The sequence below is a fragment of the Balaenoptera borealis genome, assembly GCF_965194805.1.
Source record: "Balaenoptera borealis genome assembly, chromosome: 1".
NCBI classification, from domain to species: Eukaryota; Metazoa; Chordata; class Mammalia; order Artiodactyla; family Balaenopteridae; genus Balaenoptera; species Balaenoptera borealis.
The window spans coordinates 27742142-27768038 of NC_138860.1; the positions used below are offsets into that span (position 1 = coordinate 27742142).

Consider the following 25897-nt stretch of genomic DNA (forward strand, 5'->3'; position numbering starts at 1 on the left):
GAGAATGAAAAAAAATTCAGTGAGAAAGAGGCACACAACCTAATAGAAAAAGTGACAAAAATTGGAATTTCACAGAAATGGGAATCCAAAAGCCAATAAATATATGAAAAGTTATTCAACCTCATTAATAAGAAGAGAACAGCAAACAAAATATAATACACACACATTCATCAGGCAAAAATTAAAGTTTGACTATACCAGTTATTGGCAAGTATATTAGTCTGCTAGGCTTGTCATATCAAAATACCACAGACTGGGTGGCTTAGACAACAGGAGTTTGTTTTCTCATAGTTTTGGAAACTGGAAAGTCTAAGACCAAGGTGCCAGCAGATAGATTTCATTCTGAGGCCTCTTCTCTTGGTTTATAGGTGACTGCCATCTTGCTGTATGCTGACATGACCTCCTTTGTGCATGCAGGAAGAGAGAGAGAGAGACAAGCTCTCTGGTGCCTCTTCTTATAATGACACTAATCCCATTAGACTAGGGCCCCACCTTCACAAACTCATCTAACCCTAATTATCTTTCAAAGTCCCCATCTCCAAATACCACCACTTTGGAAGTTAGGGCTTCAACATATGAATTTGGGGGGACACAAACATTCAGCCCATAACTGCAATGATGTGGAGCAGCAGGATCTTTCAAACAGTGTTGGGGGTGTAAATTGTTTTAACTGTTAAAGTTCACCATACACATACTCTATGTGCTGGTTATTAAACTATTGTCTTTTGGCTCCAAACCCACTATTCTATATGCAGCTTTTTGGTGCAGAGTTTGAGATTCTGCAAATCACATTTTTTCCTTTGTTAGTTGACTCTCTTTTAGATATTGCACATACGGGGTACTGGAGAGCATCTAGAAGATAAAGATAGGAGAAATTATGTTACTTCTTGTTTTTCTCATTATTCCCATCCGTGTCAACCTGGCAGCTCTTCATTCTGGCAGTAGCAGTTGGTAAAGGAACTGATAAGTGAGAAACACACTCCCAGAACAAGCTTTGCTCATGACCCCCTTTTGAGGTACAAGCACTAGCTAGCTGGCGCCTGTTTCAGAGACTAGAGTTTCAGCAGCACCAGCACCAGTCATATTGCCCCCTTCTCAGAGATCTGGATCTCAGAGCTGTGGAGTCCCTTCCTTGGAGCTTCTGAGACGACATACCAGGTGAGCAGTACTCTCTCCTTCAAGGTGTGGGTTCTAGGTCTGTGGAACACTTCCCCTAACTTTCTAGTTTGTAATAACCCAAATTTCTTCCCTCTGTTCCCTCTATTCCAGCCCTAGAGGTGGAACAGTCACTTCTTGTAGTTACTAGCTCTGTGTAATCTCAGTGTTCCTTTATTTTCTTTTCATTTCTCTCATATATCCAGTTCTACTAATTACCTATATTGATTTACCTCTGCTAAGACAATTGGTTTGATTTCTGTTTTTCTGGCCAGTGACTTACTGATACGGTTCTTGGTATGGAAGTAGTATCAAGAAACCAACCCACAAAGATGGACTCCTGGGATTGACTTCATTGTGTCCTTGGCCTTGAACACAGTATTCATCTCTTTGCCAATGGGAAAGGAATTCTATCATTTCACGGTATGCAGAAACATTACAAATAATCAAATTATCACCTGTTGTTGATTGTGATATAGTATTTACTGAGGCAAATGCCTTAGGTGACAAAGTAGCCATTGAATTTAACCATTAATGATAGTGAAGATGGCTAAAATGATGGCTGCTTCTGAGTGTCCTAGAACATTTCCACAAAGAAAGGTTAGATCCTTACACTACAAGCTCAATTTATTATTATAGAAACAAGGTTTTATGGTATTCCTAAAAGAATCTCTTACTTATTGTAACCACAGAGTTGACCTCACTGAAAATTAGATACAAAATTTAAGTTTGCCAGAAATTAAGATAGTGTGGTACTACCATAGGATTGACAAATAGATCAATGGAACAGAATAGAGCACCCAGAAATAGGCCTACACTTGTATGAATATTTGATTTTCAATAAAGATGCTAAGTAATACAATAGGGGGAAAAAAAGCTTTTCAAGAACACTTAAGTAACTAGGTATTAAAATGGAAAATAACTTTGTTGTTTCCTTGATCAAAAGTCACCATACACGAAAATTAATTTGAGATCGATCATGGACTTCAACATAAATGCTAAAACAATAAAGCTTTGAGAAGACATCATAGAAGAATATTTTTTGTGACTTAGGGATAAGCAAAGGTATCTTAGAACACAAAAAACAATAACCGTAAATGAAGAAACTTTATCAAAATTAAAATTTTCTACTCATTAACAGTCACCATTAAGAAAATGAATAGGCAGGTTCTGGTTCACGATGATAACACAGGAGGATCCTGAAATCACCTCCTCCCATGGACAACACTGAATTTACAGCTACGTACAAAATAATTTCCTCTGTAAGAAGCCCTAAAACTAGCTGAGCAACTCCTATACATCAGGTGAACAAGAGAAAAACCCACATTGAAACAGGTAGGAGAGACTGAGCCACAGTCTTGCCACAAACCCCAGCCCCAGGATGGTAACCCACGAACGGGAGGGAGAGAATTCAAAACCCCACACTTCTCCTTGAGGAGTAAACAGCTTGAACCCCACATCTGTCACCCCAACTTTTAAGACCTGCACTATAGAACTGAGCCCCCAAAACATATGGCTTCAAAAGCCAGTGGGGCTTGTGTCCATTTGACCCACAAGGCTATAGCAAACTGAGAAACAGTTCTTAAAGGCTCTCATGTGAGAACTCATGGACCCCAAGACCCAGTGTAAAGAAGCCAACTGAAAAGTGCCCAGACTTTCTGTGAGAGAGGCTTAATTGCTTATCTTAAAGCATCGGCCTGGGAGTTCCCTGGTGGTCTAGTGGTTAGGATTTGGTGCTTTCACTGCTGTGGCCTGGGCCGGGGAACTGACATACCACAAGCCACGTGACACAGCCAAAAAATTAAAAAGTAAACTTTGATTATTTAAAAATAAAATAAAATAAACTTTGATTATTTAAAAAGAAAGAAAAATAAAAGCATTGGCCTGAGGGGCAGGTATCTAATTTAACAGACATCTAGGGTGTGGCCTACTGAAATACTCCAAAGACAGAGGATGATGGGCTCCATGTTTGTGCTCTCCCTCTGCCTCACTCCAGTTGCTGGTATCACCCAGAAAACAGCTTCTACACTCATCTTGCACCCTGGTTTTTGTGGCTGCCATCCATGGGTTGCCTCTTGATTGACTGGCTCTGGTGTCCAGTGGGGCTTGCACTCACTAGACCTGTAGGACTGTAATAGATGGAAGAGGAGGTCTTAGCTGGCTGCACCTCCAGGGCATAGCAGGCACAGTCTTTCTGTAAAAGAGGACTATTAGCTTATCTTCATAGCTATGGCCTGAGAGGCAGGCTTCTAATTAAAACTATATCTAAGGGCTGACTGTAATTCTCTTCAGAGACCTCATAGGGGCATAGGGGAAGTGTTACCTTCGTAGTCTCCCTCTGCCTTGCTCCAGGTTGCTCCAGCTCCCAAAAAGCAGCTTGTACACACGTCTGGTGCTTTTTTGTGGTTGCTGACTGGGGAATGCCCCTGGATCACCTGGCTCTGGTAGCCAGCAGGGCTCATGTTTGCAGGTCTCATAAGATTGTTAAAAAGTGATAAATAGTTCTTAACTGGCTGTCCCTTCCAGAGAACAGCACAGAGATGGTAGACTGAAATAAACCCCAAGTCTTTCTGTGAAAGAGGCCTGTTAGCTTACTTTTATATATGTGGCCTGAGGGGCAGGCTTCTAACTAAACACACATATAGGTGCTGACTATAATTCTCTCCAGAGACTGGGGAGGCTGGCAGGTGCACCATCATTGCACTCTCCCTTTGCCCCACTCCAGGTTGTCAGTATCTCAGAGAAGGTAGCTGTTATACACATCTGGTGCCCCAGTTTTTGTGTTGGCCACCCAGAGAACACATCCATCAATAGTCTGGCTCTGGTGACCAATGTGGTTTGTTCTTACAGGTTCAAAGGTATGGTAGCAAACAAAGAAACATTTCTCAAATGGCTATCAGCCTAAGGCTCAGCACTGAGGCAGCAGACAGAAATGCCAACTCCCTGAAAGAGGTACATTTGCATAGTTTAAAAGCTATTCCCTTAGTGTCTGGCTTCCAATCAACTTGCATCTGAGTGCTGAGATACTCTCCCCACTTTGAGAGACTGACAGGTCTTAGCACACCCTAAAATGCTGGGAGCCACTAAGAATAATGTAGGTGGCTTGGACAATCACAAAGTCTTGAGAGACAACTAAGAGCTCAGGCAGTGTTGAATGATAAGGTTCATCTCCTACACAAAATGACTCCTTCAAGACTAGGAGAAGTAGCTGTTTTATTTACTGCATAGAAACCAATGCAGAGAATCAAGGAAAATGAAGAAACAGAAATATATTCTAAATGAAAGAATGAAATAACATCACATAAAACAGGTCTTAATAAAATAGTGATAAGTAATTTACCTGATAAAGAGTTCAAAATAATGGTTGCAGTGATGCTCACTGAACTCAGAAGAAGAATGGATGAACAAAGTGAGAATTTCAACAAAGAGGTAGAAAATATAAGAAAGTATTAAATAGAAGTCACAGAGCTGAAGAATACATTAACTCAACTGATACATACAATAGAGGAGTTCAACAGCAGAATAGATGAAGTGGAAGAAAGAATGAATGAACTCAAAGACAGGGCAGTGGAACTCACCAAAAACAGAGCAGGAAAAAGCAAAGTGAAGATAGCTTAAGGAACTTATGGAACATCATGTGGACCAACATTTGCATTATAAGAGTCCCAGAAGGAAAAGGGAGTGAGAAAGGGGCAGAAAAATTGTTTGAAGAAATAATGACTAAAAAAACTTTTTTAACCTGGGGGAGGAAACAGACACCCAGATCCAGGAAGCTCAGAGAGTTCCAAATAAGATAAACTCCAAAAGACCCACACCAAGACACATTGTAATTAAATATCAAAAGTTAAAGACAAGGAGAAAGTCTTAAAAGCATCTTGCTGTACACAAGGGAACCACATGAGACTATCAGCAGATTTTTCAGTAATAACTTTGCAGGACAGAAGGGAGTGGTATGATATATTCAAGGTGCTCAAAGTAAAAAACTGTCCTTCAGAATTGAAAGAGAGAGAAAGCGTTTTCCAGACAAGCACAAGCTAAAGGAGTTCAACATCACTAAACCCATCTTACAAGAAATATTAAAGGCAATTCTTAAATAGAAAGAAAGGGTGCTGTTAGTAACAGGAAATATGAAAGTATAAACCCAAGTGGTAAAGGTAAATATATAGTAAAATTCAGAATAATCTAATATGTGGACATGGTGAGTTAATCACTTATAAAGCTATGAAAGTATGAAAGTTAAAGACAAAATAGTAAAAATAACTACAATAATTTGTTCATAGATACACAAGATAAAAAGATGTAAATTGTGACATCAAAATGTAAAACATGGGAGGGGGAATAAAAATGTAGAGCTTTAGACTATGATCAAATTTAAGTTGTTATCAACTTAAAATAGACTATTATAAATATAAGTAATATGTTTTATATGTAAACCACATGGTAACCATAAAGGAAAAACTTATAGGAGATACAGATAAGATAAAAGAAATGAATCAAAGCAAACCACTAAAACAGTCATTAAACCAGAAAGGAAGAGATCAGAGAAGACAAAAGGAGCACAGAAGAACTACAAAACAGCCAGAAACAATTAACAAAATGGCAATAAGTACATACCTATCAATAACTAATTTAAATGTAAATGGATTAAATTCTCTAATTAAAAGACATAGAGTGGCTAAATGGATAAAAGAAAACAAGCCTTCTGTATGCTGTCTACAAGAGACTCACTTCAGATGTGAAATTACACACAGATTGAAACTAAAGGGATGGAAAAAATATTTTATGAAAATGGAAATCAAAAGAAAACTGGGGTAGCTATAGCTATCAGACAAAATAGACTTTAAAACAAAGACTAATATAGACAAAGAAGGTCATTATATAATGATAATGATAAAGGGGTCAATCCAACATGATATAACACATATGCACCCAACATAGGAGTACCTGCATATATAAAGCAAATATTAACAGAGCTAAAATGAGAAATAGACAGCAATACAGTAACAGTAGGGGACTTTAATTCCCTACTTTCATCAATAGATCATCCAGACAGAAAATCAATGAGGAAACATTGGCCTTAAACAACACATTATACCGAATGACTTAATAGACATATCCAGAACATTCCATCCAAAAGCAACAGAATATATATTCCTCTCAAGTGCACATGAAATATTCTCTAGGATAGATTATATGTTAGGCTACAAAATAAGTCCTAATAAATTTAAGAAGATTGAAATCATATTAAACATCTTTTCTGACCATGTGGTATGAAGCTAGAAAGCAATTATAAGAAGAAAACTGGAAAATTCACAAATATTTAGATATTAAACCTTCTGCTGAACAAACAATGGGTCAAAGAAGAAATAAAAAAATACTTTGAGACAAATGAAAATGGAAACTCAACATACCAAAATTTATGGGATGCAGCAAAAGCAGTTCTAAGAGGGAAGCTCATAGTGATAAATGGCCTACATCAAGAAATAAGAAATATTAACAAAAAAATCTAATTTTACACCTCGAAGAACTAGAAAAAGAAGAATAAACAAAGCCCAAAGTCAGTAGAAGGACGAAATAACAAAGATCAGAGCAGAAATAAATAATTAGAGACTGAAAAAACAATAGAAAAGATCAATGAAACTAAGAGCTTTTTTTAAAAATATAAATAATATTTTCAAACCCTTATCTAGACTCACTGACAAAAAAAAAAAAAAGAGAGAGAGGACTCAAATAAATAAAAACAGACATGAAAGAGAAGACATTACAATTCATACTACAGACATAAAAATGATCATAAGAGACTACGATGAACAATTATATGCCAACAAATTGGACAACTTAGAAGAAATGGATAAATTCCTAGAAACATGCCACCTACAAGACTGAATCATTGAGAATTAGAAAATCTGAACAGACAAATTACTAGTGAGGAGACCAAATCAGTAATCAAAAACCTCCAGAAAAACTTAAGTCCATGACCAGAATGACTTCACTAGTGAATTATACCAATATTTAAAGAAGAATTAATGCCAATCCTTCTCAAATTCTTCCAAAAATATAGAAGAGGGAACATTTCCAAACTCATTTTACAATGCCAGCATTACCCTGATACCAAAGCCAGACAAAGATGCCACCAAAAAAGGATATTACAGGCCAATATTCCTGATGAACATAGATGCAAAAATTCTCAACAAAATTTGGGAAAATAAATTCAACAATACATTAAAAGGATTATACATCATGATCAAGTAGAGTTTATTCCAGGGATGCACAGATAGTTCAACATGCACAAATCAATCAATGTGATATAGCACATTAACAAAATGAAGGGTAAAAATAATATGATCATCTCAATAGATGCAGAAAAGCATTTGACAAGATTCAACATCCATTTACGATAAAAAAACTCTCAACAAAGTGTGTAGAGAGGAAAATACCTCAACATAATATAGCCCATATATGACAACCCTATACCTAACAACATACTCAGTGGTGAAAAGTTGGAAGTTTTCCTCTAAGATAAGGACCAAGACAATAATGTCCACAGTCACCACTTTTATTCAAGTTCTAGCCAGAGCAATTAGGCAAGAAAAAAAAATAAAATGCATCCAAATGAAAAAGGAAGAAGTAAAACTGTCACTACTTACAGAAGACATGATATTATATGTAAAAAACCCTAAGACTCCACCAAATAAACAAATCAGTAAAGGTGCAGGATACAAGATCAATATATAAAAATCTGTTGCATTTCTATGCACTAATAAGGAACTGTCAGAAAGAGAAATTAAGAAAACAATTCCATTTACAGTTGCACCAAAAAGAATAAAATACATAGGAATAAATTTAACTCAGGAGATGAAAGACCTATACACTTTAAACTATTCAATATTGAAGAAAGAAATTAAAGACACAAATAAATGGAAAGATTCTACATGTTCATGGATTGGAAGAATTAATATTGTTAAAATGTCCATACTACCCAAGCTATATACAGATTTAATGCAATCCCTATCAAAATTCCAATGGCATTTTTCATAGTAATAGAATAAACAATCCTAAAGTTTGTATGGAACCACAAAAGACCCTGAATAGTCAAAATGGTCTTGAGAAAGAGGAACAAAGCTGGAGTCAAACTACATTACAAAGCTGTGGTAATCAAAACAGTAGAGCATAGGCATAAAAACAGACTCATTGATTAGTGGCACAGAATAGAAAATCTAGAAATAAAACCCATGCATAGGTAGTCGATGAATTTATTACAAAGAAGCCAAGAATATACAATGAGGAAAGGATAGTTTCTTCAGTAAATCATGCTGGGAAAAATGAATAGCCACCTGCAAAAGAATGAAACTGAACCTCTATCTCACACCGTATACAAAAATCAACTCAAAATGAGATTATAGACTTGAATGTAAGGTCTGATACCCTGAAACTCCTAGAAGAAAACATAGGTGGTAAGCTCCTTGGAATTGGTCTTGGCAAAAGTTTTTGGATTTGATACCAAAAGCAAAGGTAACAAAAGTAAAAATAAACAAGAGGAACTGCATCAAACTAAAAAGTTTCTGCACAACAAAGAAAGCTATCAACAAAATGAAAAGAAAACCTAGTGATTGGGAGAAAATAGTTACAAGCCATACATCTAATAAGAGGTTACTATCCAAAATATATAAGAAACTCCAACAACTCAAGAGCAAGAAAACAAAAAATCTAATTTAAAAATGTTCAGAGGATCTGAATAAACATTTTTCCAAAGGAGACATACATATGGCCAACAGATACATGAAAACACGTACAACATCACAGGAATGCAAATCAAAACCACAATTAGATCTCACCTCACACCTGTTAAATGACTATTATCAAAAGGACAAGAGATAAGAAGTGTTATCTTGTAATGAGGATTTGGAGAAAAGGGAACCATGAATTGTTGGTGGAAATGTAAACTGGGGCAGCTACTATGGAAAACAATATGCAGGTTCCTCAAAACATTAAAAATAGAACTACCATATGATCCAGCAATTCCACTTCTTGGTATTTATCCAAAGGAAGCAAAAATACTAATTTGAAAAAGTATATGCACCTCCATGTTCACTGCAGCATTGTTTATAATAGCAGAGACATGGAAGCAACCTAAGTATCCATCGATGGATAAATAGATAAAGAAGATGCAGTAAGTATATATACAATGGAATATTTTTCAGCTATAAAAGAGAAGGAAATCCTGCCATTTGTGACAACACTGACGGACCTAAAGGGCATTATGCTAAGTGAAATAAGTCAGACAGTGAAAGACAAATATCATATGATCTCATTTATATGTAGAATCAAAACCAAAACTGATACCCCCATGACCTCATAGATACAGAGAACAGATTGATCATTGCCAGGAATGGGGGATGGGTGAAATGGATAAAGGTGGTTACAGGTACAAATTTGCAGTTAAAAAATAAATGTCATGAGAATATAGTGTACAGCATGGTAACTATAGTGAATAATATTGCAATTTGAAAGTTGCTAAAATAGTAGATCTTAAAATTCTCATCACACAAAAAAATTTGTAATTATGTGTGGTGATGGATCTTAACTAGACTTAATGTGGTGATCATTTTATAAAATATACAAATATTGAATCATTATCTTGTACAACTGAAACCAATAAAATGTTACATATCAATTATACCTCAATATTAAGAAAAGAATTTAGGTCAGTTAAGATATACAGAAATAATTTTCAAAATTTCAAAACTAACTTTTGGTATAAATATCAGTATGAAACCAGCTAACAACATTAAAAACTTTAAAAAATTGGTTGTCCACTTTTGTGTATGGGTGTTATACTCAGTTTTTTCATCAGAAATTAATGATTACTTATGAAGCTTAACACCATAGTGGCCAATAACTATAACATTCTAATACTACTATAGTTCATCAAATCTAAGATGCTATCATATGTAAGACTCATCCCAATTTCAAAGATGTTAAATGTTAAAAAAAACCTAGAAAACTGTGCCTTAGAAATGATGAAATATTGTGGTGGTGGTGGTAGTAGTAGAAACAGCAGAAGTGGTGATAGTTGTAGTAGTAACACATACATATAGTGCTTATTATGTGCCAGGTGCTCTTCTAAGCCCTTTACATATATTAACTCATTTAATCCTCATAAGTAAAGTAAATACTATCATCATCATAATCGTCATCAACTTCAAAGATTTAAAAACTTGCTTATTGTCATCAGCTAGTAAATGACAGAGCCAATAGTTTATTAAAAAATGCAAATTTGGGAGAGTGGACAAGATGGTGGAGTAGAAAGACCCTAAGCTCACCTCCTTTCATAGGCACACCAAAATTACAACTATTTACAGAGCAACTATTGATGATAATGACCTGAAGACTGGCAGAAAAGATTTTCCACAACCAAAGAAGGAACCACAATGAGAGGGATAAGAAGAATGGAGATTCACTATAGTCAAGACCCACATCCCTGGGTCAGCAACCAAAAAATGGAAGATAATCATAATTGCAGAGGTTCTCCCCAAGGAAGGGGGTGTGTCCCTACATTGGGCTCCCCAGCCGAGGGTTCTGCACCAGGAAGAAGAGTTCCCAGAATGGCTGGCTTTGAAGGCCAGCAGGGATTGTGACTCTGCTCTTAAAGGGCATGCACAAAATCTCACACATTTTTAGTCCTAGCACAGAGGCAGTAATTTAAAAGGAACTAGGATCAGAACCGTTTGCTGAACTTGAAGAGACTCCTGGAGGGGCAGGAGGCAACTGGGACTCTGTCTGGGAACATAGACTCTGGTGGCAGCCATTTTGGGGAGCTGGTTCTACCACAAGGACATTGGTGCTGGCAAGTGCTCTTCTGGAGTCCTCCCTCTAGCCTATTCTGGGGGCTTACCAGCCACCAGTGCATGGCACCATCCACAGCCCCCCCGAACCCTCCCAGCCAGCCATCATGGGACCCAGCCCCACAACCAGCAGGATGGCATCAGCCTTGGGACTCCCTGGACAGTACAGCCAACTATGTCAGGACCTGGCCCTCTCCACAAGCAGCCTCAGCGGGAAGAAGGACTTGGCAGCCAACCAGGTGGGGGCCAGCCCCCACCTACCAGTATACTCACAGGCAGCCCTGCCACAACAAAAGGGCCCACTCAGCCCACACAGTGGCACCCCTAGATCATACAGCTCCGGTGACCAGGGGGGAGTGCACTGCTGGTCCCCATAGGACAACTCCTACATAAGGTCACTTCTCCAAGATTGGGAAATGTAACCAATGTACTTAATACATACATATAAACACAGAGAATTAGGCAAAATGAGGCGACTAAGGAATATGTTTCAAATGAAGGAACAGGATAAAACCCAAGAAGAAAAACTAAGTGAAATGGAGGTAAGCAATCTACCCAATAACCAGTTCAAGGTAATGATCACAAAGATGCTCAATGAACTCAGGAGAAGAATGGATGAACAAAGTGAGAAGTTTAATAAAGAGTTAGAAAATATAAACAAGAACAAAACAGAGCTGAAGAATATATTAACAGAAAAAATACACTAAAACATGAAAATTTTAACGTTTCATAATCCTTTGTATATTTTGATTGGTAACTAGTATTTTGAAGGGTTGAATTGCAAGTGGACAAATATACATTATACATGCAATTCTTGGAAAGAAATCCTATGAGAGTGTATGCAGATATTGGAGCTAGATAATCAAAGAAAGTTGTGCTGTGCTGAAGAAAAGTGTAAATCTTTGTTTTTGTTCTGGAAGGAGGGAGTGCCTCAGCTTCAGAAAAGTGAGTTAAATATACTCCTTGTTTCTTGAAACATGCTCAATCCAGTCTTGTTTATTGTATTTTACTTTTCCCCTGTATCTTCTTCCCCCATTCCCTTCCCTCATAATAGGCACCCATAACATATATCAAGCAAGCATGATGCTTTACTTGTTTGATATATGTCCTTGGCTGTCTTTGTATTCTTATAAAATGAACAATACTCTTTTTTGCTTGTGATTTGTGTGCAGTTGTTTGTAATTTTAATAAATGTTACATAGTAACATTTGATAGGTCTCAGTTTCTTATTCAACACTATTTTTCATTCAAGACTATGTTTTAAGGTCTATCCATGTAATTGTATATAAATCAAAACAGCTTTATTTGTTTCAAAACCTGTTTATGCCAGATTGGATTATTATTGTAATTGTGGAATTAAACTAAATATTATGGATTGGTTAAATACCAGTGTAAAAATAGAGTTACTCTTTCCCTGAAAACTAAGTTTGGAACTGCTTTGGAAAGTTTTGATAAAGCAAGTCACAGAAGAAATTGCTGAGCTAGGTATGAGCAAGATAACACTAAAAGGCTGGGGAAAAAATTATAAAAATCTAGAACTTTGGTTGTTTTGCTAATGTCTTTAAGTCCCCCCCCCCCGCCCCCGGCTATTTTAAAGAAACTGAAATGCGAACTAAGAGATGATGTCTTATGAATAAGACTACGCAAGAAAGGAGATGAGGAATTCCAGTCAGTGGACTAATTTCAAAGCAAAGTCTGTGGTCCTATATTAAAAGACTGACTAATGAATGTACATACATCTATTTAAGTTAAAGTAAAATGTTTCACATATAGCACTTTCCTTTTTTAAATGATTCTTCACTTTAACTTACTTTGGAATTAAGTGAACACTTCCATTCCACTGTATCAATTAAGAGGCCCACTATTGTATATGCTTAAGAAACCTGAGCCTAGAAAGGGAGAGTGGGGAATAGAATATACAATATTTGGGAAGAAATTACAGTAACATGTAAAAATGCTTATGCTATAATATTACCTAGGAAAGTAGTACACAAAATAATATACACAGTACATTTATGTCTATTGTGGTAGATTGTTTATGAAGATGGCTGCAGTAATTCCTCCCATTCCTGTACATAGGTCCCTTTACAGTGTAAATTTGCTGTTCTATTAAGAGGTGGAGTCTATTTCCCTATCATGTTAATCTGGGTTGGCCTTGTGAATTGCTTTGACGAATAGAATGTAGCCAAACCTAGGCCTTGAAAGGCCTTGTGGATTCTGCCTTCACCATCTTGGAACACTGCCCTGAGATTGCCATGTGAAGAAGCCAGGTCTAGCCTGGAGGATAGAGGACACATGGAGCAGAGACAAGTGCTCCAGCTGAGGCCCCTTATACTAACAAGCCAGTGCTTGCACCAAACATTTGACATGTGAATGAAGCCATCTTACATTATCCTGTCCCAGGCAAGCCACCAGATGACCACAGCCTCATGAATAAACCCAGATGAAACCAGCAGAACTGCCCATCTACTCGTAACCCAAATTGTTGATCCACAGAACTTGTTGTTTGAAGCCATTAGGTTTAGGGATGGTGTTATAGTGCAATAGATAGCAGATAGAGCTCTACAGAGCAGTCATGCACTACATAAAAAAAAAGGAAGTGAACAATACAGTTGACAAAGAGTTCTACAGGAATGTGTTTTTAAGTGGCAAAGAGGCCCTGGATATTGAAAGTAAATATTGTTGCTCAGGAATTAATGACTTACCATATGATTTTTCATTAAAAACTTACATATTTCTCAACATTTTCAAAGCTAAATTTGGAGGGAAATCCATTCTTTTAAATGTTAATATTATAATTTTACATTTATTAAAATCAAATGAAAGAATTTTAAAATATTAACTTACCATGGTTTTAGTGCAGTATCCTGAGGCAATTTCATAGTGAACCTGATTTTTCTCTTCTAATATTTTTGGGCCATATGATTCCACAATAATATACAGGCCAATATTTTCTGGATAGACTATTTGAGCCCAAACTGACAGGTTTTGTCCCTTGTCCAAAAGATAAAAAACACGAAAAATATCATTATGAAATGCCATGTAGGGGCATTTTTCTTTTGTTTTGAAAGCTATACTTTGTGCTTCCAGTTTTAAGGGATATTCCTGTGGATATATTGTGCCATTTTCAAAAACATGTATGAGATACATTTTACCAGATGTATTCAAGGAAATTAATGATTTTATTGTGCTATTTGTCCATAAATGCAGCTTTACTGCATCTTTAATATTAATCTTGAAATAAAACATGACATTATTTTCCATTTTTACCACAATATTTCCATAATAATCTGGAAAAAAGAGAGAAAAGTTTGTGTTATTCTATGTTGACATAAATCCATGCTGTTTTATTTAAGTGCACTATTAACCAAAATAATTTCTTTCATAGTGATTATTTATATACTTCAAGAAAATTAGAGTGTTCAGGCACAAACCCATAACTTTACAAGATGTTTGAGAGCTTCTCTCCCACTTCATAACAGAGAGTTTTTTTTTTCTGCATACCTTTCTCCTCACATTCACTCTATCACTTTTATAATCACATTATTAACATAGAAGAAAGAGCTGGAATTAGTGCATTAAATAATAAATGAGGATGAGCATGACAGGAATGGTATTATTAGGAAGCATTGTATTATGGACTGAATTATGTTCCCTCAAAATGCATATGTTGAAGCCCTAACTCTCATTGTGACTGTATTTGGAGGTAGAGTCTTTAAGGAGGTAATTAAGGTTAAACAAGGTCAGAAGGATGGGGCCCTAATCCAATATGACTGATGTCTTTATCAGAGGAGGAAGATACACCAGAGAGCTCTTTCTCTCTCTGCATGTACAAAGAGGAAAGGCTATGTGAGGACAAAATGAGAAGGTGGCCACTGTCTTCAAGCCAGCAAGAGAGTCTTCATCAGAAACCAACCTTGATGACACCTTGATCTTGGACTTCTAGCCTCCAGAATTGTGAGAAAATAAATTTCTATTGTTTAAGCCACCTAGTCTGTGGTATTTTCCTATGGGAGCCATAGTAGGCTAATGCAATTGGGATGAAGAAACGGTGGTGGGAGGGAGACAGCACCTCTTCAGGTTCACTTTATACAAAATAATTAACTTTCTCCCCTTAATACAGTATTATGCCTAAGTCGTATAGGTTCATAGACAATAAGTCCCTTAACCTCTTTGGTTCTATAGCCATATGTATAAAACGAACAGTTGGACTAGTTGGTTTCATAACTTCCTTTCCAGATATGACACTCTTTGCGTACAGTCCCTAGGAGTATATTTTCTTTAATTTTCAAAAACAACACTTAGAAAGGACTGGCTGAAAGGAGGAAGGTGAATTCAAAGAGTTAGGGAGGTTCGGAGCTCTTTGTGCGTTTGCATCTTACATTTGGAATATGAATAATTAAGTGACATTTTCACAACTTGCCATAAATTATATTCTAATCAAGCTCTTAAATCAGAAATACCAATTTTTTTTTTAGGATCAGAATACTTTAATAAGATAACAGTGTCAGCATACTACCATTTTCCTATCACACTGCTCATTAAAAACATTATTAAATGAATTTTGGATTAAATATGAAGTTAAGATGAAAATTAGGAATTATATTTTTAAATAATGAGGATAAGAACACTATATATAAAAGTCTGTGGGACGTAGCTAAAGCCATGCAGAGAAAAATTCATAGCATTATGCTTTTCATAGTTTTAAATGCTTAGAAAACAACAAAAACTGAAAATAAATGAACTAATTATTTAACTCAAGAAGCAGGCAACAGAATACCAACGTTACAAACAAAAAGCAGAAGTGAAGAATCATTAATGACAAAAGCAGAAATTAAGGAATTACATAAAAAAGAAAGTAGATTTGATAAATCAAAGAGTTCTTTTCAAAGGAAAGGAAAACAAAAACAAAAAATTCTAAAAGAACTAAATGATATCTTGCAAGCCAAACTAGCAAGGAGTGGGACATAAACAATATTATAAATAAGCAAGAGAATATGATTACAGATACATAAGAAATTTAAACATTAAAATGGGAAGCCTTTGCCAATAAATTAGAAAATCTAGAAAAAATGAATGCTTTCCTAGGAATAAACAAACTTCTAAAATTGGCTGAAGAAGAGATGAAAGACTTTAATAGACCAATTAGAGAAAATAAAATTAATGAAGAGATATAACATTCCTGGTTGGGAAGACCTGATATTGCAAATATGCAATCATCTGTTCAATAAATATCAATATTTACTGAATGCCCACTATAGCTACACACTGTTTTAGATATTTGGGAGGGACATATTAGTAAAAAAACTGAAAGATCATTTTCTTTTGTAGCTTCTATTCCTTTAGGGAAGACAGCCAATAAACATAAGATAAGTAAATTATACAGTGTGTTAGGTGATTAAAGCTACAGTAATCAAAACAATATAGATCTTGTGGAGATAGATGAGGGAAGGGGATAGCCTAGAAACTGAACCCAGTTAACATGAGGAATAAATGCATAATAAAATTGGCATTTCAAATCTGTAGGGTAAGCGGTGTTTAACAGAAGACTGATTTGAAGGCAACACCAGGTTTCACAGGAAAAATAGAAATAAAAAATAAAATTAGATTCCTTATACCAAATATATTTCTAGATGAATTAAAGATTGAAACATAAAAATTATAATGATAAATTATAAAAAGAAAATATGTGATAATATCTTTATAATTGGAAAGACCTTTCATATTATGACGTTACAGAAGAATTCACAAATAAAAATACAAACAAATTTGACTACATAAAAACTGAAATTGTAAATGTCAAAGTCCCTGCAAAAACGCACCAGAAATTACACACAACAGAAAATATTTGCAATATGTGTCAAAGACAAATGGATAATATACATTATAAGTAAAAAACATATCAATAAGAAAATAAGCAATCCAGTGCAAAATATCTAAACAGTATGAATTGACAATCCACAGAAAATATGACCAATGAACATACAAAACTAGATAAAACATCTAATTATAAAATGTGCAATTAAATGAGAATTACACATTTTTCTTCCACACTATGGGTAAATAGTAAACAGATTTTATAAAAATATACATTTTTCAAATACTTTTGGGTGAGTTTAGACTGACAATTTTAAGGATTTATCAACTTTTTAAATATTCAGAACTCTGATTCAAGAATTCTATATCTAATAATCTATGTTACAGGAATACTTGTACAAGCATACAAGTATATATATACATATGTATATATATGCATATTCTCCACAGTGGTTTCTTTAATTTAATTTTTATTTTATGTTGGAGTATAGTTGATTTACAATATTGTGTTAATTTCAGGTGTGCAGCAAAGTGATTTAGTTATACATATACATACATCCATTCTTTTTCAGATTCCTTTCCCATATAGGTTATTATAGAATATTGAGTAGAGTTCCGTGTGCTATACAGAAGGTCCTTATTGACTATTTATTTTATATATAGTAGTGTGTATATGTTAATCCCAAACTCCTAATTTATCCCTCCCACCACCTTTTCCCTTTGGTAACCATAAATTTGTTTTCGAAGTCTGTGAGTCTGTTTCTGTTTTGTAAATAAGTTCATTTGTATCATTTTTTAAGATCCCATATAAGAGTGATATCATATGATATTTTTCTTTCTCTGACTTACTTCAGTTAGTGTGATAATCTCTAGGTTCATCCATGTTGCTACAAATGGAATTATTTCATTTTTTTTTAAACGAATCCCCCCCCTTCTTTTTTTTTTTTTTTTTTAAATGAATTGACATGTTTTATTTATTTATTTATTTATTTATTTTTGGCTGTGTTGGGTCTTCGTTTCTGTGCGAGCGCTTTCTCTAGTTGCGGCGAGCGGGGGCCACTCTTCATCGCGGTGCGCGGGCCTCTCACTATCGCGGCCTCTCTTGTTGCGGAGCACAGGCTCCAGACGCGCAGGCTCAGTAATTGTGGCTCATGGGCCCAGTTGCTCCGCGGCATGTGGGATCTTCCCAGACCAGGGCTTGAACCCGTGTCCCCTGCATTAGCAGGCAGATTCTCAACCACTGCGCCACCAGGGAAGCCCAATTATTTCATTTTTTTATGGCTGAGTAATATTCCATTATATGTATGTACTGCATCTTCTTTGTCCATTCCTCTGTTGATGGACACTTATGTTGCTTCCATGTCTTGGCTATTGTAAATAGTGCTGCAATGAACATTGGGGTGCATGTATCTTTCTCAAATTATGGTTTTCTCTGGATATATGCCCAAGAGTGGGATTGCTGGATCATATGGTAATTCTATTTTTAGTTTTTTAAGGAACCTCCATACTGTTCTCCATAGTGGCTGTACCAATTTACATTCCCATCAACAGTGTAGGAGGGTTCCCTTTTCTCCACACCCTCTCCACTATTTATTGTTTGTAGACGTTTTGATGATGGCCATTCTGACTGTGTGTGGTGATACCTCATTGTAGTTTTGATTTGCATTTCTCTAGTAATTAGCAATGTTGAGCATTTTTCATGTGCTTTTTCACCATATATATGTCTTCTTTGGAGAAATATCTATTTAGATCTTCTGCCCATTTTATGATGGGTTTTTTTTTTTTGATATTGAGCTGCATGCACTCTTTGTATATTTTGGAGATTAATTCCTTGTCGGTCGCTTTGCTTGCAAATATTTTCTCCCGTTCTGTGGGGTTGTCTTTTCATTTTGTTTATGGTTTCCTTTGCTGTGCAGAAGCTTTTAAGTTTCTTTAGGTCCTACTTGTTTATTTTTGTTTCTATTTCCATTTCTCTAGGAGGTGGGTCAAAAAAGATCTTGCTGTGATTTATGTCAAAGAGTGTTTTTCCTAGGTTTTCCTCTAAGAGTTTTATAGTGTCCAGTCTTACATTTAGGTCTCGAATCCATTTTGAGTTTATTTTTGTGTATGGTGTTAGAGAGTGTTCTAATTTCATTCTTTTACATGTAACTGTCCACTTTTCCCAGCACCACTTACTGAAGAGACTGTCTTTTTTCCATTGTATATTCTTGCCTCCTTTGTCATAGATTAGTTGACCATAGGTGAGTGGGTTTATCTCTGAGCTTTCTATCCTGTCCCATTGATCTATATTTCTGATTCTGTGCCAGTACCATACTGTTTTGATGACTGTAGCTTTGTAGTACAGTCTGAAGTCAGGGAGCCTGACTTCTCCAGCACCGCTTTTCTTTTTCAGGATTGTTTTGGCTATTCAGGGTCTTTTGTGTTTCCATACAAATTAAATAAAATTTTTTGTTCTACTTTTGTGAAAAATGCTGTTGATAATTTGATAGGAATTGCATTGAATCTGTAGATTGCCTTGGGTAGTATAGTCATTTTGACAATATTGATCCCTCCAATCCAAGAACATGGTATATTTTTCAAACTGTTTGTGTCATCTTCAATTTCTTTCATCAGCATCTTATACTTTTCAGAGTACAGGTCTTTTGCCTCCTTAGGTAGGTTTACTCCTAGGTATTTTATTCTTTTTTGATGCAATGGTAAATGGGATTATTTCCTTAAATTCTTTCTGATCTTTTGTTTTAGTGTATAGAAATGCAACTGATTTCTGTGTATTAATTTTGTATCCTGCAACTTTACTGAATTCATTGATGAGCTCTAACAGTTTTCTGGTGGTATCTTTAGGATTTTCTATGTGTAGTATCAGGTCATCTGCAAAGACAGACAGTTTTACTTCTTCTTTTCCAATCTGGATTCATTTTACTTCTTTTTCTTCTCTGATTGCTGTGGCCAGGACTTCCAAAACTATGTTGAATAAAAGTGGTGACAGTGGACATCCTTGTCTTGTTACTGATCTTAGAGGGAGTGCTTTCAGTTTTTCACCACTGAGAATGATGTTAGCTGTGAGTTTGTCATATATGGCCTCTATTATTTTGAGGTAGGTTACCTATATGCCCACTTTCTGGAGAGTTTTTATAATTGAATATTGAATTTTGTCAATTTTTTTCCTGCATCTATTGAGATGATCATATGGTTTTTATTCTTCAGTTTGTTAATGTGGTGTATCACACCAATTGATTTCTGGATATTGAAAAATCCTTGCATCCCTGGGATAAATCCCACTTGATCATGGTGTATGATCCTTTTAATGTATTTTTGGACACAGTTTGCTAGTATTTTGTTGAGTATATTTTCATCTATGTTCATCAATGATATTGGCTTATAATTTTCTTTTTTTGTGGTATCTTTTTCTGGTTTTGGTATCAGGGTGATGATGGCCTCATAAAATGAGCTTGGGAGTGTTCCTTTCTCTGCAATTTTTGGAAAGAGTTTCAAAAGGATAAGTGTTAGCTCTTCTCTAAGTGTTTGATAGAATTCGCCTGTGAAGCCATCAGTTCCTGGACTTCTGTTTGTTGGAAGATGTTTAATCAAAGTTTCAATTTCATTACTTGGGATTGGTCTGTTCATATTTTCTATTTCTTCCTGGTTCAGTCTTGGAAGATTGTACCTTTCTAAGAATTTGTCCATTTCTTCCAGGTTGTCCATTTTATTGGCATAGAGTTGCTTGTAGTAGTCTCTTGGGATGCTTTGTATTTCTGCGGTGTCTGCTGTAACTTCTCCTTTTTCATTTCTAACTTTATTGATTTGAGTCCTATCCCTCTTTTTCTTGATGAGTCTGGCTAATGGTTTATCAATTTTATCTTCTCAAAGAACCAGCTTTTAGTTTTCTTGATCTTTGCTATTGTTTTCTTCCTTTCTATTTCATTCATTTCTGCTCTTGACGTTTATGATTTCTTTCCTTCTGTTAACTTTGGGTTTTGTTTGTTCTTCTTTATCTAGTTCCTTTAGGTATAAGGATAGATAGTTTATTTGAGAATTATTTTGTTTCTTGAGGTAGGCTTGTATAGCTATAAACTTCCTTGTTTGAACTGCTTTTGCTGCATCCCATAGGTTTTGGATCATCGTGTTTTCATTGTCATTTGTCTCTAGGTATTTTTTTATTTCCTCTTTGATTTCTTCAGTGATCTTTTGGTTATTTAATAACGTATTGTTTAGCCTCCATGTGTTTGTGTTTTTTACGTTTTTATCCCTGTAATTGATTTCTAATCTCATAGCACTGAGGTCAGAAAAGATGCTTGATATGATTTCAATTTTCTTAAATTTACTGAGGCTTGATTTGTGACCCAAGATGTGATCTATCCTGGAGAATGTTCCTTGCGCACTTGAGAAGAAAGTGTAATCTTCTGTTTTTGGATGGAATGTCCTATAAATATCAATTAAATCTATCTGGTCTATTGTGTCCTTAAAGCTTGTGTTTCCTTATTAATTTTCTGTTTGGATGATCTGTCCATTGGTGTAAATGAGATGTTAAAGTCCCCCACTTTATTGTGTTACTGTTGATTTCCTCTTTTGTAGTTCTTAGCAGTTCCCTTATGTATTGAGGTGCTCCTATGTTGGGTGCATATACATTTATAATTGTTATATCTTCTTCTTGGATTGATCCTTTGATCATTATGTAGTGTCTCCCTTGTCTCTTGTAACATTCTTTAATTTAAAGTCTATTTTATCTAATATGAGTATTGCTACTCCAGCTTTGTTTTGATTTCCATTTGCATGGAATATCTTTTTCCATTCCCTCACTTTCAGTCTGTATGTGTCCCTAGGTCTGAAGTGGGCCTCTTGTGGACAGCAAATATATGGGTCTTGTTTTTGTATCTATTCTGGAAGCCTGTGTCTTTTGGTTGGAGCATTTATTCCATTCACGTTTAAGGTAATTATCGATATGTATGTTCCTATTATCATTTTCTTAATTGTTTTGGGTTTGTCTTTGTAGGCCCTTTTCTTCTCTTGTGTTTCCCACTTAGAGAAATTCCTTTAGCATTTGTTGTAGAGCTGGTTTGGTGGTGCTGAATTCTCTTAGCTTTTGCTTGTCTGTAAAGCTTTTGATTTCTCTATCAAATCTGAATGCGATCCTTGCTGGGTAGAGTAATCTTGGTTGTAGGTTCTTCCCTTTCATCACTATAAATATGTCATGCCACTCCCTTCTGGCTTGTAGAGCTTCTGCTGAGAAATCAGCTGTTAACCTTATGGGAGTTCCCTTGTATGTTACTTGTCATTTTTCCCTTGCTTCTTTCAATAATTTTTCTTTGTCTTTAATTTTTGCCAATTTGATTACTATGTGTCTTGGCGTGTTTCTCCTTGGGTTTATCCTGTATGGGACTCTCTGTGCTTCCTGGAATTGGGTGGCTATTTCTTTTCTCATGTTAGGGAAGTTTTTGACTATAATCTCTTCAAACATTTTCTCGAGTCCTTTCTCTCTCTCTTCTCCTTCTGGGACCCCTATAATGCGAATGCTGTTGCGTTTAATGTTGTCCCAGAGGTCTCTTAGGCTGTCTTCATTTCTTTTCATTCTTTTCTCTTTATTTTGTTCCACAGCAGTGAATTCCACCATTCTGTCTTCCAGGTCACTAATCCATTCTTGTGCCTCAGTTATTCTGCTATTGATTCCTTGTAGTGTATTTTTCATTTCAGTTATTGTATTGTTCATCTCTGTTTGTTTGTTCTTTAATTCTTCTAGATCTGTGTTGAACATTTCTTGCATCTTCTCAATCTTTGCCTCCATTCTTATTCCGAGGTCCTGAATCATCTTCACTATCATTACTCTGAATTCTTTTTCTGGAAGGTTGTCTATCTCCACTTCATTTAGTTGTTTTTCTGGGGTTTTATCTTGTTCCTTCATCTGGTACATAGCCTTCTGACTTTTCATCTTGTCTATCTCTCTGTGAATGTGGTTTTTGTTCCACAGGCTGCAGAATTGTAGTTCTTCTTGCTTCTCTCCTTTGTATTTCCGTGGTGTCACTTGTAGCTTCTCTTTTTTCATTTCTAACTTTATTGATTTGAGCTCTTTATCTTTTTTTCTTGATGAGTCTGACTAAAGGTTTATCAATTTTGTTTAACTTTCAAAGAACCAGCTTTTAATTTTATTTATCTTTTCTATTGTTTTCTTCATCTCTATTTCATTTATTTCTGTTCTACTTTTTATGATTTGTTTCCTTCTACTAACTTTGGGATTTTTTTAGCTTTCTTTCTCTAAATCTTTTAGGTGGAAAGTTACGTTTTTTATTTTAGATACTTCTTTTTCCTGACGTAGGCTTGTATCACTATAAACTTCCCTCTTAGAACTGCTTTTGCTGTCTCCCATAGATTTTGGATTGTTGTGTTTTTGTTTTCACTTGTCTGCAGGTATTTTTTGATTTTCTCTTTGATTTCTTCAGTGATCATTTGTTCTTTAGTAGCATATTCTTTAGACTCCATGTGTTTGTGTTTTTTGTAGTTTTTTCCTGTAGTTGATTTTTAGTCTCATAGTGTTATGGTCAGAAAAGATGCTTGGTATGATTTCAGTTTTCTTAAATTAAGAGGTTTCTTTTGTGGCCTAGTATGTGATCTCTCTTGAAGAATGTTCCATGTACACTTGAAAAGTATGTGTATTCTGCTGCTTTTGGATGGAAAGTTCTCTCTATATATATCTATTAATTCTATCTAATGTGTTATTTAAGGCCAATGTTTCCTTATTAATTTTCCATCTGGATAATCTGTCCTTTAATGTAAGTGGGTTTAAAAGTCCCCACTATCATTGTGGTACTGTCAGTCTCTCCTTTTATATGTATTAATAGTTGCTTTATATGCTTAGGTACTACTATGTTAGGTGCATATATACTTACAATAGTTATATATTCTCCTTGGATTGATTCTTTATCATCATGTAATGTCCTTTTTTGTCTCTTGCAACAGTGTTTGCCTTAAGGTCTATTTTTTCCAATATAAGTATTGTTACCCCAGCTTTCTTCTTGTTTCATTTGCATGGAATACCTTTTTCCATCTCTTCACTTTCAGTCTGTGTGTGTCTTTAGATATGAATTGACTCTCTTGTAGGCAGGATATATATGTGTTTTGTTTTTGTATCCATTCAGCCATGTCTTTTGATTGGAGAGTTTAGTCCATTCACATTTAAAATAATTATTGACATGTATGTTCTTATTGCCATTTTGTTAATTGTTTTGCAGTTATTTTGTAGTACTTTTTGATCCTTTCTTCGTCTTTTGTTCTCTTGTGATTTGATGACTATCTTTAGTGTTATGTTTGGATTCCTTTCTCTTTTCTGTGTGTGTATCTGTTATAGATTTTTGGTTTATGTTTACCATGAGGTCTACTTATAACAATGTATATACACATGTGATTGTTTTAAGTTGCTGATCTCTGAATTTCAAACACATTTTAACAAACCTGCATTTGTACTCTCCTACCTGCGTGATTCCTGTTTTTGACATCATATTTTACATCTAATTTTTTTGTGCATCCCATAACTGCTTATTGTGAATATAGATGATTTTACTACTTTCGTCATTTAAGCTTTCTACTATCTGTGTATGTGGTTGATTTTCTACCTTTTTTTGTATATTTGCCTTTACTGATGAGCTTTTTCCTTTCATAGTTTTCATGCTTCTGGTTGTGGCCTTTTCTTTTTTGCTTAGAGATATCCCTTCAACATTCCTTTTTAAGCTTGTTTGGTGGTACAGGACTCTTTTACCTTTTGCTTGTCTGTATAAATTTGACTTCTCCATCAAATCTGAATGAAATCCTTGCCAGGTAGAATATTTTTGTTTGTAGGTTTTTCCTTTTTATCACTTTAAATATATCATGCCACTCCCTTCTGTCCTACAGAGGTTCTACTGAAAAGGCAGCTGATAGCCTTATGGGAGTTCCTGTGTATGTAACTTGTTGCTTTTCCCTTATTGCTTTTAATATTCTCTATTTTTATGTTTTGGCATCTTAATTACAATGTGTCTTGTGGTTCTCTTTGAGTTGACCATATTTGGGACTCTCTGTGCTTCCTGGACTTGGATGTCTGTTTTCTTTCCCAGGTTAGGGAACTTTTCAGCTATTATGTCTTCAAATGTGTTCTTGGCCCCTTTCTCTCTCTCTTCTCATTCTGGGACCCCTATAATGCAAATGTTAGTATGCTTGATGTTATCCCAGAAGTTTCTTAAACTGTCCTCATTACTTTTCATTCTTTTTTCTGCTCAGCATCAGTGATTTCCACTACTCTGTCTTCCAGATTGCTGATCCATTCCTCTGTATCATTTAGTCTAATGTTGGTTCCTTCTAGTGTATTTTTCATTTCATTACTGTATTCCTCACCTCTGGTTGTTATTTACATTTTCCAACTCTGTTAAAAAATCTCTAACTTATCTCTCTGTGCATCCATTCTTCTCCCCAGTTCTTTGATCATATTTATGATCATTACCCTGAACTCTTTCTTGGGTAGATTTCCTATTTCCACTTCACTTAGTTTTCTGGGGTTTTATCTTGTTCCTTTGTTTGGAACATGTTCCTCTGTTGTTTCATTTTGCCTAACGTTGTTTTTGTTTCTTTGTATCTGGTAGGTTATGTTTCCTGACCTTGGAAAAGTGGCCTTTTGTAGGAGATGTCCTATGCATCCTAGTAGCACACTTCCCTCTCATAACCTGAGCTATATACTCTAGGGTCATTCCCTATGTGGGTTGCATATGACCTTCTGTTGTGGTGGGTTGACTACTGTGGGTGGCTTGGTAGGCTTTGTTGGCTCCAAATCCAGTTGGTTGCCAGGCTCTGCCTTTTAAGGAGTCTGCCAGCCACTGGTTGGTGGAACCAGATCATGAGGTGGTGGGCTGCAGAACCCCCGGGGTCCCCGGTGTTAGTGCTTGTTCACTGGTGGGTGGGGTTAGGGTCCAGGAAATCCTGGGATTGATGCCTGTCCACTGGTGGGTGAATCCAGGTCTTGGAACTAGTGCCAGCTTACTATTGGGCAGAACTGGGTCCTCAGGTCTGGCTGCAGGGCCCAGGGGCCCCAGAGTTGATTTCAGATTGCTGATGGGTGGGTCCAG

General features: G+C 35.8%; 1 protein-coding gene across 1 annotated transcript in view; it reads right to left on the minus strand.

The window, feature by feature from the left end:
• The window catches only part of CATSPERE (catsper channel auxiliary subunit epsilon), a 422009-nt gene that overhangs the window by 229784 nt on the left and 166328 nt on the right, over positions 1-25897 (minus strand). Inside the window, exon 11 of the mRNA XM_082341607.1 lies at positions 13848-14290. Coding sequence (XP_082197733.1) covers positions 13848-14290 — 443 coding nt within the window. The remainder of the gene's footprint in view (positions 1-13847; positions 14291-25897) is intronic.